Genomic DNA, 18480 nt, shown 5'->3' on the forward strand with positions numbered 1-18480 from the left:
TAACATCCTGTTACTGCAGCTCTAACTCACAACACATGGAGACAGAGCTTCCAGTTAAACTCATCCTCTTACTGCAGCTCTAACTCACAGCACATGGAGACAGAGCTTCCAGTTAAACTCATCTTCTTACGACAGCTCTGACTCACAGCACATGGAGACAGAGCTTCCAGTTAAACTCATCCTCTAACTGCAGCTCTAACTCACAGCACATGGAGACAGAGCTTCCAGTTAAACTCATCTTCTTACGACAGCTCTGACTCACAGCACATGGAGACAGAGCTTCCAGTTAAACTCATCCTCTTACTGCAGCTCTAACTCACAGCACATTGGGACAGAGCTTCCAGTTAAATTCATCTTCTTACTGCAGCTCTAACTCACAGCACAAATGAATATGACAAAATACACCTCACCTACACCTGAATGTGATATAAATCACAAATCTACAGCGATATGTGCAATAATAACCCCCACCTAGATCTGAAAGTCGTAATACACCCACCGACAACAGAAAGATGGCAGTAACATTGAAGTATAATTAAACAGTACTGTCAATTTGAACCTCTTTAATTACCTTTGATCACCTGCGAACTCTCCCCTGAATGTGATTGGATGATCCATTGAACGATCACTCTTCATAGACAGACAGCTGGGTACAGGTGACCCTGCTCTTTCTACCTGGACCCTGTGAACAAAACATGGAGACACAACATCCAGTTAAACTCATCCTCTTACTGCAGCTCTAACTCACAGCACATGGAGACAGAGCTTCCAGTTAAACTCATCCTCTTACTGCAGCTCAAACTCACAGCACATGGAGACAGAGCTTCCAGTTTAAACTCATCCTCCAAGTGGCAGATTAAAATCGATCCATTGCTCACCAACACACCAGAAATAAAATCTGAAGCATTTAAAATGTTTAAATAGAACTGTATATTGTGTTTGTGATATTCCACGTGATGGTCAAGAGTAATATTGGCATAGGTGCCAATAAGTTATAAATGTAAAAGACAACCCTCTTACTGCAGCTCTAACTCGCAGCACAAATGAATATGACAAAATACACGTCACCTACACCTGAATGTGATATAAATCACAAACCTACAGCTATACGTGCAATAATAACCCCCACCTAGATCTGAAAGTCGTAATACACCCACCGATAACAGAAAGGTGCCAGTAACATTGAAGTATAATTAAACAGTATTGTCAATTTGAACCACTTTAATTACCTTTGATCACCAGCGAACTCTCCCCTGAATGTGATTGGATGATCCATTGAACTATCACTCTTCATAGACAGACAGCTGGGTACAGGTGACCCTGCTCTTTCTACCTGGACCCTGTGAACAAAACATGGAGACACAACATCCAGTAAAACTCGTCCTCTTACTGCAGCTCTAACTCACAACACATGGAGACAGAGCTTCCAGTTAAACTCATCCTCTTACTGCAGTTCTAACTCACAGCACATGGAGACAGAGCTTCCAGTTAAACTCATCTTCTTACGACAGCTCTGACTCACAGCACATGGAGACAGAGCTTCCAGTTAAACTCATCCTCTAACTGCAGCTCTAACTCACAGCACATGGAGACAGAGCTTCCAGTTAAACTCATCTTCTTACGACAGCTCTGACTCACAGCACATGGAGACAGAGCTTCCACTTAAACTCATCCTCTAACTGCAGCTCTAACTCACAGCACATTGGGACAGAGCTTCCAGTTAAATTCATCCTCTTACTGCAGCTTTAACTCACAGCACAAATGAATATGACAAAATACACCTCACCTACACCTGAATGTGATATAAATCACAAACCTACAGCAATATGTGCAATAATAACCCCCACCTAGATCTGAAAGTCGTAATACACCCACCGACAACAGAAAGGTGCCAGTAACATTGGAGTATAATTAAACAGTACTGTCAATTTGAACCTCTTTAATTACCTTTGATCACCTGCGAACTCTCCCCTGAATGTGATTGGATGATCCATTGAACAATCACTCTTCATAGACAGACAGCTGGGTACAGGTGACCCTGCTCTTTCTACCTGGACCCTGTGAACAAAACATGCAGACACAACATCCAGTTAAACTCATCCTCATACTGCAGCTCTAACTCACAGCACATGGAGACAGAGCTTCCACTTAAACTCATCCTCTTACTGCAGCTCAAACTCACAGCACATGGAGACAGAGCTTCCAGTTAAACTCATCCTCCAAGTGCAGATTAAAATCGAGCCATTGCTCCCAAACACACCAGAAATAAAATCTGAAAGCATTTTTAAAATGTTTAAATAGAAGCTGTTATATTGTGTTTGTGTGATATTCCACTGTGGATGGTCAAGAGTAATATTTGGCATAGGTGCAATAAGTTATAAATGTAAAAGACAACCCTCTTACTGCAGCTCTAACTCGCAGCACAAATGAATATGACAAAATACACGTCACCTACACCTGAATGTGATATAAATCACAAACCTACAGCTATACGTGCAATAATAACCCCCACCTAGATCTGAAAGTCTTAATACACCCACTGACAACAGAAAGGTGCCAGTAACATTGAAATATAATTAAACAGTTCTGTCAATTTGAACCTCTTTAATTACCTTTGGTCACCTGTGACCTCTCCTCTGAATGTGATTGGATGACCCATTGAATGATAACTCTTCATTGACTTACAGGTGGGTACAGGTGACCCTGCTGTTTCTACTTGGACCCTGTGAACAAAACAAGGAGACACAACATCCAGTTAAACTCACCCTCTTACTGCAGCTCTAACTCACAGCACATGGAGACAGGGCTTCCAGTTAAACTCATCCTCTTACTGCAGCTCTAACTCACAGCACATGGAGACAGGGCTTCCTGTTAAACTCATCCTCTTACTGCAGCTCTAACTCACAGCACATGGAGACAGAGCTTCCAGTTAAACTCATCCTCTTACTGCAGCTCTAACTCACAGCACATGGAGACAGAGCTTCCAATTAAACTCATTCTCCAAGTGCAGATTAAAATTGAGCCCTTGCTCACAAACACGCCAGAAATAAAACCTGAAAGCATATTTATAACGTTTAAATAAAAGCTGGTTCATTGTGTTTGTGTGATATTCCACTGTGGATGGTCAAGAGTAATATTTGGCATAGATGCACTAAATAATAAATGTAAACGACAATCCTGTTACTGCAGCTCTAACTCTCAGCACACGGAGAGAAAGCATAGAGGTAAACTCATTCTCTTACTGCAGCTCTAACTCTCAGCACATTAAATATCTGGTTCATGCACTTGTACCTCTTCCTCTTAGTGCTGAGGGTTCCTCCTTTGGTGTCTGGCTCCTCTGACAGACTCATTTTATAAACAGCGCCCTCTATCTCAGGAGACTGGAACACATCTGACCAGTTCAGACCACACGTGGGTTCTGTCCCAAACCAGCCAAGCTGTAAACACACAAAATGAGAGCACACTGAACACACAGAGACACGCATATACAACACACCGCGGTGTTGACAGTAAGCAATCCAGAACTGAAATAGGCCCTAAACATGTTCTAAACAGCCACCTCAAATGTTTTTGCACCATTGATAATGATGAACAATTGTACTGCATAAATGTCAGTGGTAAACTATATATTGATTGTCCAACTTGCTAAATACTTTTTATTAAGGATTCAATGGAACCAACCAAAATTTTTCAGATCATACATTTATTTCCAGAAAATAAGTGTCACAATTATTGACACCCCTGGGTTCATTGAAATAGTTATTTATTTTCCTTTACATGTTTCACTTGTTTTTTTATCATTATCACTATATTATGTATACTATGTATACTACACTCACTGGCCACTTTATTAGGTACACCTGTTCAACTGCTCGTTAACGCAAATATCTAATCAGCCAGTCGCGTGGCAGCAACTCAATGCATTTAGGCATGTAGACATGGTCAAGACGATCTGCTGAAGTTCAAACCAAGCATCAGAATGGGGAAGAAAGGTGATTTAAGTGACTTTGAATGTGGCATGGTTGTTGGTGCCAGACGGGCTTTTGAGTATTTCAGAAACTGCTGATCTACTGGCATTTTCACGCACAACAATCTCTGTAGGATTTACAGAGAAAGGAAAAAGAGAAAATATCCAGTGAGCGGCAGTTCTCTGGGCAAAAATGCCTTGTTGATGGCAAAGGTCAGAGGAGAATGGCCAGACTGGTTCGAGCTGATAGAAAGGCAACAGTAACTCAAATAACCACTCGTTACAACCGAGGTATGCAGAAGAGCATCTCTGAACACACAACACGTCAAACCTTGAAGCAGATGGGCTACAGCAGCAGAAGACCAACCCGGTACTAGCAAGGTGTACCTAATAAAGTGGCCGGTGAGTGTATGTACACTATGTACACTATGTATAGTATGTATACTTGGCTTTTTCTGCTTCTTTTGTACTCACTCTCTGCTGCTGTAACACCCAAATTTCCCCCCCTGGGGATTAATAAAGTGTCATCTTATCTTTTCTTATCAGTAGTTTGTTCACACTCCCCTTGCAAGGATAACGACACTGAGTCTTTTTATATAATGTCTAAAAAGACTGGAGAACACATTGGGAGAGATCTTGGACCCTTCCTCCATCCACTTCTTTAATACCTCTGGGTCTTTGCTTCAGAACTGTCCTGTTCAATTAAAACTGCAGGTTTCCAATATACTTCAAGTCTGGAGACTGTAGCCATTGCAAAATGTGGCTTAAGTGGTTAACTAATGATTTATTGGTGAATAGTAATGTGTGATTGAGGTCACTGTTTTGCTGGAAGATCCACAAGCGATTTTCAGTCTGCTGGCAGAGGCAACCAGCTTTTTTGGCTAAAATGTCCTGGTACCTGGGTAGAGTTCATGATGCTATTGTCCTTAACAAGGGCCCCAGGACCAGTGGGAGCAGAACAGCCCTATAACATTAAAGATCCACCACCGTATTTAACAGTAGGTATGTGGCTTGTTTCTGTACACACCTCCCTAAATCAACACCAAACCCATATCCTGTGTATTATATTCCGCCCACTTTATTCGGTATACCTGCTTGTTAATGCAAATACTGTACTCCACCAAACAGCTAATCATGTGACTGCAACTCAATATATAAAGTATGCAGACATAGTGAAGATGTTTTTTGTTTGAGCAAATATTGTAAGAGACAAGATGTGTGATCTAAGCGACTTTGACTGTGGCATGACTGTCTGTGCCAGATGGATGGTGCCAGACGTAGTGGTTTCAGCATCACAGAAACAGCTGCCCTCCTGGGATTTTCATGCAGCACAGTCTCTAGAGTTTACAGAGAATGGTGTGATAAACAAAAAACACCTTGTTAATGAGAGATCAAAGGAGAATGGGCAGACTAGTTCAAGCTAACAGAAAGGCCACAAATGAAATAACAGCTATGCTTGGCCAAAGAGCTCTAATGTCATCACTCAGGAGCACAGTAGATGAGACAATTTAGATTCTTCAAACTGTCGATTACTCCCTGTAAAACCATTTTTCCTGAAACCATTCCAAATAGCCTTTTGGCATGGCGGTAGCATCTACTTTTGGAGCATCTAAATGTAGCAATTAATAGAAACTTGGTGACGTCCCGATGCAGCCAAGTTCAGTAATTCTCCAACTGTGGCCACTGGATTGTTCTTTGCTCCCTGAACCATCTACCTCATTGAGCATGGGGCTAAGATACACTAGCGCCCTCTACTGGACAGGATTCATTATACTCCTCTACTACTGGTTTTAAATTGATTAATATTTGGTCTCACAGCAGTAAGTCGTATATTTCTTTGTTTAGTTTCTGATTCCTTATTTTTGAAGGTCAACAACCATTTTCTCTTCATTTGTGAGTTTGTTGCTTTTGATGAAAAATGGATTTTATAAGCAGGTTGTCTCAGTTTTAAACTCCAGTGAAGCAGCAAGCAATGGAAAAGCATGACAGTTCCTTTGGCCTGAGATCAGCATAATGTCTTTTATACATGCGGGTGTTGATCAGCTTCATCTCATATCTACATGATGGTGTAAAGTTCACTCTGTTAGATTTTATTTTTAACAATCTTTAAAGGTGCCAATAATTGTGACCCCTATGAAGTCAGTATCTGAGATGCATGTACTTTGCTTGTAGGCGTATACGATATACTAGCAACAATTTATAGCCGACTGATTATCCCTGTTATTGCGTTTCATGAAAATTTTAAAACATTTGGCAACGTTAACTACCCGTGCTTCCAGTCAGTGTTTCGACCGCACATTTGGATAAACAACCCCCCTTACATACATTACAAACACGAACATGCTCGGGAGAATTCTTTTCGAAAACATCCCAAAACGACCCAAATCAATAATTCATGAAAGTAAATCATTATTTTTTCTTAAGTAAGCGCAATTTATCTCATAAAAGTCATTTTATCATGTAGGCTATTCTCCGTTTCTAAGTAGTTGTAATTCGATTCGAAATCGCTGCATTACAATTTATGTTGTATTTCAATTTCAACTTCAGTCCAACTCAGGCAAAACATAAATTCGGTCTGACGTGGTGGCTTTAAAATCAGACGCTTTCGTCATTTTAAGTAGACCTACATACACAGCTACATGCTGCCGTCTTGTGGTTCACACAGGAAACGGCGTCTTAATGCAACTATAACCGCAGTTCTTTTCAGTTCTTGCTACTATTAAAGTAGTTGCTGAATGTATTATCATTGAAACCTGTACGAATTAAATAGAACAGAATTAATTGGTAAGGACATGGCCACTAGGTCTTTGTGAATTGAAACTAGTCAGAGTTGGATAGCAAATATGCAAATTAATATCCTTTAAGCATATTTTTAGCATGCTCTTGTATAGCCTACGGAAGCTAATGTCTCGTTTCAAATAATAGAAGACCAACTATGAAAGCTCCATACGTGAATTAACTACCGACCACCGACTTTAACATGGCAGACATCAATTTAATTTGTCTTAATCCAAACTGTGTGAATACAGACTTTTTGACTTCTCAATCCGCAGTTAAAATGTTCGGTCTGTTTATGTTACAGCAGCAGGTGTCATAATGTAGCCGACAACAGGCCTGTGACTTCCGTCATATCCAAATAGGTAAAATGATCATAAAATACCAAATGGATGCTAATATAAACCTTAAACTTTTAAAAATGTATTTGAAAAGGTTTTTTTTTTTTGGTCCCAAATGGGGAATTTGAAAAAAGCATATTAGGCTACTCCTCGTCTACTCCTCAGGCGCCATTTTATTGTTTGTTTAATTTCACTACATTAAGCGTTATTGCGATCATAGCTACAGATTCCTATTCCTCCAAACACCCTTTCTCATCTCGCTTCTATTCTCCCCATCCCAATTCACAACAGACTACTTACTCAGTTATTTAATCCAATTTAATTCCTTTTTACTGCATCCTCTTTGTCCTCCGTCTTTTAAATGACGTTTGAGTTTGAAACAGTTTCACTTTCTCTTTTGACTTTTTTTTATTTACTTCTTTACTAGTCTGACTCACAGGACCCAGACTGTGGGTATAAGCCCGCCATTGGCCAACTATTTCAGTCGGAATTCTCCTCCCCTTCCGCTATCTGCGTGTTACCGTTTTCACGGGCTCCGCCGATGCATCCTGGATTAGCGCCGCCCAAGACGATTGTGATTGGTTTAAAGAAATACAAACAAACCATAGCGTTTTTTCCCCTATACCGAAATGATAATGGCTTGAGCCAGACCTTCCTCCCGCGCAGAAACGAAGTGTGGAGATAGGTCTGGCTACGCGAGACTGCTTCTTTACTGGTTCAAGTAAGTCTTGCAGTGACTGAAGCCCAATGTTTCACAGTGAGGCTTGGCTTTGGGTCTGGTTTTACCCACATTAGTGTTTATTTGTGGTTCTCTATAGATAAGTAAGAGCTCTGATGCTCTTTAATTCAATTTTGGGCAAAATGTGTTCTCCTGTCAAACACGGCAAAACAATCTGTATGACGATAAAAAAGTAGGGTTCGAATCCCGGGTTCACGTCCTCTAGCATGTTCCTGTGTTTCTGCTGTTTTCCTCTGGGTACTGGGTCACTGTGTCCATGTACTCCTAATAAAGAAAGAATTACACAAGTCTGTCTACAGATGTTTAAAAGCCAACACAGAATCTATAATTTTACACAACATAAAGGGTCCCTTCAGAATAAGAAACATCAGTGTCCATGTTCTTGCTCACAAGTGAAAACATGCAACCATTTATGATGTCTACAACAACAACAATTTGATGACACTCGTAGTGCAGCAGTAATGCTTTACAACCCAAACTTTATGCTGATCAGAGAAAGCTTGTGTAATCCATTTATTGACAAGCTATTGCTAGCTCTCAGAACTCTGCAAAATGATTATTGCGGCTTGTGTATTTGTTATGCAGATTCTATTATGTTTGCCACAGCCCAAACATGAGATTACGGTTCAAACTAGGAAGCGCCCATGAGACAAATAGTGTGAAATTGAACTTCCATTACCATCTAGTGGCTGTTTAAAGGAAATACAACATTATTTTTCTTCCCAAGAGCTCCACAGGTGTTCTCATGTCGTAAAAAATTGCTGTAGATGTGACTGTGAACTAAAATCTTTTGCAAATAATTAAATGTTTTATCGATCAGAGAAACAGTTTTCATGTCTATATGAGTGCACACTGCCCATTCTTTCACTGCTCTGCCTCAGTTCCTGTAGATTCAGTGGGAAACCTGCAGTGATTAATGCACTTCAGACTGTGTTCTGCAGTGTACAGCTGCTTGGAGGCTTAAGGTAGTGAAGGGAAGTGTATGTTTCTGTATTTCTGTATGCACTCCTGGCCACTTCTGCCTAGGCCTGTGGCCTTGTCCCAGTCTCCACATTCCCAGTTACCGTGGCGATGAGGGAGAAGAGCGATGAAGAGCTACGAGGAGGATAGAATGCAGCTCAGGGCCGTCCCGAGTGCACTCCTGAGAGGACCCGAATAGCTCTGGCACTCACCATGGGGATATACCACCACTGTCCCAGGCACTATACTGTGCTGTTGTGTTGTGTGCTGAGAGGCCCACTTACTGATGTAACATCCGTGTGTGACCACAGACAGAGCCTCTATGCTTGTGAGATGTGACCTTATGATGTGCGATGCTTAGAAACTACTATCAAGACTGAGACAACTTAGTGAGTCTTTGGAGAATGCCCCTGCATGCTGTGCAGTGGGTATTTCCCTGGTGCATATTGTACTAAATTCTGCTACAGTGGGAAAATGTCGTCTGACCTGATGATTTCCTATCTACCTCATGTGCCTGCTTTGAATGGGTCTTATCAATGCACATAGGATTTGGCATTCTGTATGGTAGTTAGCATTTCTTCTGGATGCTGGTAAGGTGTAATTTTATTGAAAGTAGGCTTGGAGCTGCTAGGTGGCTCATTCGGTTAAGGCACCACGCTGAGGTGCATGGATGAGCCTCACGGCATCGGGTCGAATTCGGACCGTGCCAGTGCCGACTGTGGCCGGTAGCTCCACAGCGAGACGCACGATTGGTGCCTGTGTTGCCTAGGGTATGGGAGGGTTCAGCCAGACAGGGATCCGCGTTTCATCGCTCTCTAGCGACCCCCTTGGGCGCTCGTATGACTGCATGTCAGAGCCACTTATGAAAGGTCTTCCTCCGGCATGAAAAAACAGCTTTTCTGTTCTATTCCATTACAAAATATATATGCTGACAAACTGAAATGTGGTAAATGTTTCTTTTTCTCATCCAAGCAGAGTAAAATAATCCATTAATGTGTAGGCTTGTTGTCGTACCAAAGCAGTATTTTTTATTTTTTTTTAAAGCAAAGCCTTAAGATGAAACATAAGGTCATGTCATGGCTCTGGCTCTATCACATGGGTGTTTGATGTAATTACAACAGGGAAACATTTACTCAGACGAGCTCGCTCCTGTTAAGGTAATATACTCCATACAGGTGTGTGGCATTAGCAAACTTCTGAGAATTTCTCTGCAGGCTGTGTAGTGTGTGTCTCCCTGGTGCCCCTTGTATTAAAGCCTGTTAAAGGAAACCTGTCTACCTCATGTACAGTGCCATGAAAAATATTTTCCCCTATCCTGCTTTCCTATATTGGTGCATAGTTTCAGATCTTTACAAAATGTGTTGTTTTAGACACACACACACACACACACACACAAACACACACACACATACACGCGCGCGTGCACACACATAGACAGATGGTTTGATACTGTGGTTTATGTCTTTGGAGGCCCTACTAGACCGAAGGCTTTTCTTTCTGGGGAGGCTACACTCCTTCGGTGTGTGTAGCAGGATGCTGGCCATGTTCTACCAGATCATTGTGGCCGGTGTCCTGTACAACACCAGTGTGTACTGGGCTGGGTGCCTCTACTCCAGGGACACAAAGAGGCTCAAACTGACCCAGAAGGCCAGCTCTGATGGGATCCATAAATTATCCCAGCTTGTAAATTCCATCCACATCTCGTTTTATCATGACTGAAAAAATGGTCATACTTATATTTTCAGGAGATATAATTTTGGGCTCAAAATCTCATATAGCCACCAAAAAAAAAACTATCAAGTGAGATAACCAGCGTGATGTCTTATCACAGCATCATAACATTGGACATGTTCAACAACATAATTTAATCATTACTGGATTTTTTAATAAAACGGTCATTGTCAAATTCCTATCAGAACAGAGGATGAAAGCTCATTTTCTGGTAATGCTAGTAGCAATGAGGTAAAGGTTTGCTGCCTACATTATAATAGGTATTAGGAATGTTGTACCGTAATCATAACCCTGTGTTCTGTTCTGTATCAATTTACTATAATAAATATATGGAGTCAGACTTTTGAATAAAAAAATCCTGTCTATTGTAAAAAGCAAAATACATGCAATGGAGTCCATCATGTGTAAAACAGTAAAACTGTGTCCAAAACATAAAAATCTGTAGTGACCTTACTTCATGACATCAGTTTACATTCTGTGTTCTGCATCTACCTCAAAGCTTGTATTTTACGAAAGACACCAAACACCAACACATTATATATTTTGTTTACTGAAGTATAATTATTGCAAATACAGGTATGCTGTCAAAAACAAAACAATAACACAAAACGTTTTAATACAAATAATGTACAATACTGAACCAGTTTCTGCAGTAGCACAATAAACATACACAACAAATAAATACATTATATTACAGTATTATTCAGCAAAACAAAGGAAAATAAATGCAATGCTATGATCCTGATCATGCTGTGGTCTGGTCTCCCTGCTGTATTTGGCCACAGATTTTCATCCACATCCCGTCTGATGCCTTCATTTCCACGGCAGTGCTGGTTGACTCTTTCTGAGTGCCTTACCCAGTCCTGGCACTGCTGGGCTGTGATGTCATCACAGGACTCATCATTCTGCTGGGATTCACGGATAGACCTCATTCTGCTGAGTGCTGCTGTTTGTTGCAGCTCCAGCAGCACCAGAGAGACACTGCAGGGCCATCAGCCTGGAGCCACCGATCCTTAATGTCTCTTTAATCCCAGAACATCTCCTGGTGGAGAGGCAGTGATGGGACGTCTCCCTGCCGCCGCCTGCTGTTGTTTTTGGTGGAGTGGGTATTAACCCCCCCCCCCGGTATCTTTCCTTCTGAGCCAAATCCACCAGCCCCCCTTCTCTGCTTCCTTGGCCAGCCCTCTAGCTGGCCTCCTCAGCCTTGCTCCAGTCATGCCCGTGTTCTCCAGAAGGTGAAGCACTGACTGGCGGATGAAGCCCCAGAGTCCCAACTCCACTGGATATACTGTTGCTCTCCAACCGGCCTCCTTACACTCCTTACACTCTCACACTCCGCTGCCAGGTCGGAGTACTTCAGCCGTTTCTGCTCATAGGCTGCTTCTGCCCCCTCCTCCCATGGGAGGGTGAGCTCCATAAGGAGCACCACCTTCGCCCGAGTGGACCACGTCTCCATATAAGGAGCACCACCTTCGCCCGAGTGGACCACGTCTCCATATAAGGAGCACCACCTTCGCCCGAGTAGACCACGTCTCCATATAAGGAGCACCACCTTCGCCCGAGTAGACCACGTCTCCATATAAGGAGCACCACCTTCGCCCGAGTAGACCACGTCTCCATATAAGGAGCACCACCTTCGCCTGAGTGGACCACGTCTCCATATAAGGAGCACCATCTTTGCTCGAGTAGACCACGTCTCCATGTTAAGCCACAGGGCTGATCTCATTTGGGAAATGGAGCTGTGGATTGAGATCTACACGCATGCTCCACCCTCTGCCTGGAACCAGGACTCTACTCCCACCTTTGTGTCCTACGGTCCCCTCCTCCTCTGCTTGCTTCACAAAGTGGGTTTGATGCTCTTTCACAGCAGAGGCGTCTCTGTTTGCCTCCTGTCTGCTGGTCGTCAGTATTTCCGGAAGCTTCTGCAGCAGTTGGTCATGCCGCCATTTGTAACACCCCTGTGCTGGAGCCGTCTCACAGCCTGACAGAACGTGCCGGAGGCCTGCTCTGTGTCCCTGTGCTGGAGCCGTCTCACAGCCTGACAGACTTGCTCTGTGTCCCTGTGCTGGAGGTCTGCTCTGTGTCCCTGTGCTGGAGCCGTCTCAATGTTCCTGTGCTGGAGCCGTCTCACAGTCTGAAAGAATGTGCCACAGGCCTCGTTTGGGGGCAGCACAGAGCGGACGGTCTCATCCGCACCAAACCATTAGCGCAGGTTCTGAGGAGAAGGCAGCGTGTCATAATTGGCCCTGATCAGGAAGCTAAGCCTGGCTTGTGGTATCTTCCACCAGTCTGACCCACTGAGCGATCGGTCCTCCTCACTTTCCCATGCTGTCCATCCTCCCAGACCACCTTAGCAAACTGCTAAAACCTGCTACCTCTCCTGCGCCATCCATGGTGGGATGACCCAGAATCTTCTGTGCCCCTCTGTTTCTCTACTGGGGGGTTGTGCCCCTCTGTTTCCCTACTGGGGGGTTGGGCCCCTCTGTTTCCCTGCTGGGGGGTTGGGCCTCTCTGTTTCCCTACTGGGGGGTTATGGTCCTCTGTTTCCCTGCTGGGGGGTTGTGCCCCTCTGTTTCTCTACTGGGGGGTTGTGCCCCTCTGTTTTCCTTCTGGGGGGTTTGTACCCCTCTGTTTCCCTGCTGGGGGGTTGTGCCCCTCTGTTTTGCTGCTGGGGGGTTTGTACCCCTCTGTTTCTCTACTGAGGGGTTGTGCCCCTCTGTTTCCCTGCTGGGGGGGGTTGTGCCCCTCTGTTTCCCTGCTGGAGGGGTTGTGCCCCTCTGTTTCCCTGCTGGGGGGTTGTCTGTTCTCTTGTGGCTTACAGGTGCAGAAGCAGCAGTAATCAGCTTCATTACTGGATTGCTAACCCCTGACTGGGGAATATAAGACTGTTTGCTGATGGTCTCTCTCTTTTCTCTTTGCCACCTCATAACCAGACAGTCTGTGGCCCTGCAGTCTGTGCTATATCTGTTGTTGCTTTTCTTTTGCCCACAGCACCTGGTCACTGATCTCGTTGTGCTCACACCTGCAAAAATTCACGCTGCATTTCCATTACACTTCACAACTCATATGTACTGCCTATGTCAGACATATATGAGGTCTTTTGTTTGTAATAAATTGGTGGTACCTTGCACTCGTGTTGCCTCCATTTTGTATGAATTATGGCCGATCATTCGTTACAGAGGCCTGAAGGAGAGTAGCCTGCTCACACGGACGCCGGTCATACACCTTCCACCTCCAGTCCCAAAATAACTCCTCTATTGGCTTTAGGAAAGGGGAGTGGGAGAAGCATCAATCTGAACTCTGGGGATCTGCTGCAGACCAGAGCCTTGTGGTACTGACATCGGCCCAAACATCGTCTGAGCATTTGGCTCAGCTCCTCAAAATGGCAGCACGCGTTGTTATGTTTGCTCCGCACTGCCCCTGGCGCACCGCCCATGGCTCTCTGCCCAATCAGGTTCTGGCCACGGCACTGATGTTCGCCAAGGCTGAACCTGCTTCATCAACATAAAGGATCTCATGATGCTTAGCTCCGGCATTGATCACCATCAATCTCCGAAATAAAGGCACAAGAGCATTACTGAGACAGTAGAAACAGACCAATGCTTGGGTTTTAATGTATAAATTATATAAAATGCATATTTTAATTACTAGTTAAATATACATTATTGACTGTAGCCTTACAGTAGGCCCAGTCTATAATTTGTGTTAGAAGTGTCTCGGTATGCTGCGACCCTGAGACATCCTACCCTCGCATCTACGATACCATTTGTTCACCTTAAAAGGGAGTTGTCATCTCTGGAGACACACCTGCTTGTCTGCATTTACGATATATCAGTCTGGTGTTTCTCATGGAATACAACTGATAGCTTCTAATGATCAATGAGTTTATGACAATTTAAGTATTCATGTCTAATGAGAATATTTTTGATTAAACTCATTTTAATCATACCGAAGTCTCCCGAGTAGAAATCTCACTCCTGGATTAGATGCACCAACGCTATTTAAATATACGCTTTCGTGTCGCTGAAAAGCAGATAATGATTGACCACATTCAAACATTGAGTCATAACTGTGGACACTTAAATCCCAGATGTAGTTGTACACCAAGGAATCATAATTCCTCAGGAAATTATGCAGCAATGAGACTTGTCAAAATCTGAATACGTTTAATAAAATGAGACAAAAAAATACTTATGCCAATAGATTATTCTTTAATCAAATATCCAAAATAAATACAATCAAGACTATCACATTTCTTCAGCCTTTAATGGTGAAATCCACTGGCCACGGCAAATTCTGCCCGATAGCAGCTGAAGCCCTCATTCTTTTCCAAGATCCTGATGATGACCTTTAAAACAGAAAACACAAGTCGCTAGTCCCCTTCACACATCACTGTTATTGTTTATCATGCAACCAATATCAGTGAGCAATAACTCAGCATTCACATCTTATCTCTTGAAGTATGACATCAAAGAGGTAGTCCATCATGTTGAATTCACCTCTGTCAATTTTTTCTTCAAAACCCCGGTTACAAGTGCTTTACATTTAGATCATATTAAAGAAAATTGTAAAGCTTTGCAAGAACAGAGTAAAACAAACGTCAGATTAATTTACCCGATTAATTTACCTGACTCTACAGTTTTTGGTGATTTGCTTTGATAGTGGGGGAGGTAGGTATCTGCTCTAACAAGAGGATTGTCTCAGCTAACATGCAGGAAGCAGTCAGGTAGAAGCAAACTGCAAACATAGAATGCATATCAGGCCAGTGCTATATGTACCACAATTAAACCATCAGTGAAAGCCCAGGATATACTGGTATATTTATAAATCAATGACAAATTATGTTCTGCAGCATATCCACCAATTTACCCACCCAGATATAATTTCTGATTAACAATGTTGTACATTTTCAGCTCTCATAAAATGCCAATAGTACAGATTCTGATGTAGTCAGCTGAAAGGAACTTCTTAGCTTACAAAGGAGATGGTACAGTAGAATGGGCACATCCAATTTGTTCAGGTGCAGGGCATAAACAAGATGTAGAGTTAAAAAAATGTCTGATGTTTGAACAGAATAGGCAGAATTTGTGTCATTTCAAACAGATTGGAATATGGGTTTAACATCAGCATGCCTTTGGAGCTGAGACGCGCAAGTGAGTATGTTTAACATGGTCGGTGAAAATAGCGTGGATGTGTGCTATTCAACCAATCATTTTAACAGAAACAATTACACTCTAGACATTTGACATGCAAACAGTAAAATAACACATACAAATGCAACATTACAAACTTGCACCAGCAGGCCTGATCTGGTAGAAGAACAATTACATTACATTACATTACAGGCATTTAGCAGACGCTCTTATCCAGAGCGACGTACAACAAGTGCATTAGTTCAAGGTGCAGAGGTGCAAAAGAAACACACTAGAGTGAAGTAAAGATCGTAGTGCCAGAAGTGACCACATCGATCAGGACTCCAACCCTCTAGAGTAACCTGTTCAGCAAACAATCCTACCAAGTACAAACTAGCACTGGAATCACATTTGCCTAATCAGACAAAAACAATCCTGCCAAATAAACTAACGTAATCACATTATCAGAACAGACAGAAAAGACATTGCCACACGAATACCTAACACAAATGCAATTTTCCCCCATGTGGAATAAGCCGGCATTTTGGAAAAACAGAGTTGCGCGGTCTCTAATAAAAATGATTAACATGGCTTACAGGCTCGTCACGTAACAGAAATAATATAAAATGACACCAACACAACAATCCTGTAATGTAATTACTGTATCACATTTTGCAGTAAATTACTGACTTATCAATGTTCAGTCCAAAAACTCTTATTGACATTTTTAAGTTTGGCCTTACAATCCTTCCAGCTTCTCCCATTGCTATGCCTGGATTTATGACATGGTCAATCACTGTGGCTCTAAATTAATTCGATACAGCAGGATTTCTGCTACCTGCTTGACCACAACCTCAGCCACAGCCACGACCCGTCCATCAGTACCAACCGCATTGGGCTGCTCCATGTTGTCAGACACTGCTGAATGTAGTGCTGTAAAACTTCCTTTTATGTTGGGATTACCAATCATGCTGCAATGCGACTCACCTGGGCAATGTTGTTGGACGAGACAGGATTGTAAAATAAAGTCAACATGTTTGCAATCTGCATGTCTAGCAATAACAATTTGGATGTCTTAATATGAGGTGACTGTATTTTGAAAACTGAGTGTGATTTAGAGTTTTGTACTTTGTGTGTAGATACAGCAATTTGTGTCTTAAGGTATGAATTTTGCCGGTTGTTGGTTTAACTCATTGCATTGAGTCAAAGCAGTCATAACATACTGTAATGCATTTGCAGATATTAGAAATGCATATGAAAAAATGAGAAAAACTGTAGGGTCTCAGGAACATCTCAGAGACTGGATGTCATGCAAACTACACTTCTTCCTTGATTTTGGCTTCGTGGTCTAATCCATTCAAATGATGTGCAGCAGATACAGGTTAAAACCTGCAGGAAAACCATTTATTTTGAGAGGTAATATAAACACACCTGCTCAATAGACAAGTAGTGACTTTTCTAAAGGTATTGAATTGTGGTGAGAGTACAATAACTGAAGCAACCACTCATCAGACACTACACAACTTTTCTTATAATTTATTAAATAATGTATTTCCACTACTATAGATGAATATCATTGCTTCAACTGTGCAGATTTTAACCCCATGCTGATCTGCTCATATTGAGCCCAAACATAATCCCATACAGAATATGAAATAAGTACTACTGTGTCACAGGAGTTAAATACATCACACAATATTAAATCATAACACCAACACATTTGATGTTTATTATAATTGAAGTTTAATCATTGAAGATTATTGAAAATACAGAAAATAAAAGCAACAGACCAAATAAATAAGGAAACTCAACCCATCATTGTTTACAGTAATGAAAGGAAATAAGTACACTGCAGTGACCATTCTGCATTCTTATTATTACTTCAAAAACATTTTACCCTGCCATATTTTGCCATTATTACACTCAATGTTATATTAATGTTTTAATAGTCAAAAGTACATTAACACACCTTTAACATTTGAAATAACCTGAACATGCTGAAAGATCATACTCTTATGTACACGGTTTAAGCTGTACTGAGGTTAATATTGGGTACAGCTGAAATAGCACTGGTAAGGCATTGGTCAAGGAAGGTTGCAAGTGTGTCGACGTGTGTGTGTGTGATTGGGTGAGAGTGTGTTTGTGTGTGTGTATTTGTTTGTCCATGCGTGCGTATGTTTGTGGGAGTGACTGTGGATGTGAGTATATGTGTGCATATGTATGAGTGCATGAGTATGTGTGTGTGTGTGTGTGTGTGCCCAGGTTGCGTGTGTGAATGGGTAAGAGAAAGTGTGTGTGTGTGTGTGCATGCATGTATGTGTGTGTGTGCACACGGGTGTGTGTGTGTATGGGTAAGAGAATGTGTTTGTGTGTGTTTATACATTTGTGTGTGTGCGTGTGTGAGTGAGTGTGCGTCCGTTTGAGTGAATTACTGTGGATGTGAGAGTGTGTGTGCGATTGAGAATGAGTGTATGTATGTGTATGTGTGTGTGCGTGAGAGTGCCTTTGTGAATGTGTGTGTGTGTTTATACGTGTGTGTGTGTGTGTATGGGTATGAGAATGTTTGTGTAGACATGTGTATAATGTGTGTGCATGCATGTATGTGTGTCTGTGTGAGTGCATGAGTCTGTGTGTGCGCATGTGTGTGTATGGGCAAGAGAATGTGATGTGTGTGTGTGTTGACACGTGTTTGTGTCTCTGCACGCATGTATGTGTGTGTGCGTGAGTGCATGAGTTTCTGTGTGTGTGCGTGCGTTTGTGTGAATCTGTGTGTGACTGTGGATGTGAGTGTGTGTGAGAGAGAGAGGGTGTGTGTGTGAGTGACTGAGTATGAGA

General features: G+C 42.3%; 2 protein-coding genes and 1 long non-coding RNA gene across 17 annotated transcripts in view; 1 reads left to right on the forward strand and 2 right to left on the reverse strand.

Annotated features, from left to right (window-relative positions):
• LOC135235496 (NACHT, LRR and PYD domains-containing protein 3-like) overlaps positions 1 to 18480 on the reverse strand; it is a 340665-nt gene that overhangs the window by 57243 nt on the left and 264942 nt on the right. The window lies entirely within an intron of this gene.
• LOC135235507 (uncharacterized) overlaps positions 1 to 18480 on the forward strand; it is a 72736-nt gene that overhangs the window by 54084 nt on the left and 172 nt on the right. The gene's annotated exons all lie outside the window — the stretch shown is intronic.
• The window catches only part of LOC135236664 (uncharacterized), a 57962-nt gene that overhangs the window by 20441 nt on the left and 19041 nt on the right, over positions 1 to 18480 (reverse strand). The window contains exons 2-6 of the mRNA XM_064303151.1: positions 3292 to 3437; positions 2613 to 2723; positions 1948 to 2058; positions 1230 to 1340; positions 572 to 682 (exon numbers count right to left, since the gene is read on the reverse strand). Of these exons, the coding sequence (XP_064159221.1) occupies positions 572 to 682; positions 1230 to 1340; positions 1948 to 2058; positions 2613 to 2723; positions 3292 to 3350 (503 nt within the window). The 5' untranslated portion in view covers positions 3351 to 3437. The remainder of the gene's footprint in view (positions 1 to 571; positions 683 to 1229; positions 1341 to 1947; positions 2059 to 2612; positions 2724 to 3291; positions 3438 to 18480) is intronic.

Source organism: Anguilla rostrata, chromosome 12 (genome assembly GCF_018555375.3).
Source record: "Anguilla rostrata isolate EN2019 chromosome 12, ASM1855537v3, whole genome shotgun sequence".
Classification (NCBI taxonomy): Eukaryota; Metazoa; Chordata; class Actinopteri; order Anguilliformes; family Anguillidae; genus Anguilla; species Anguilla rostrata.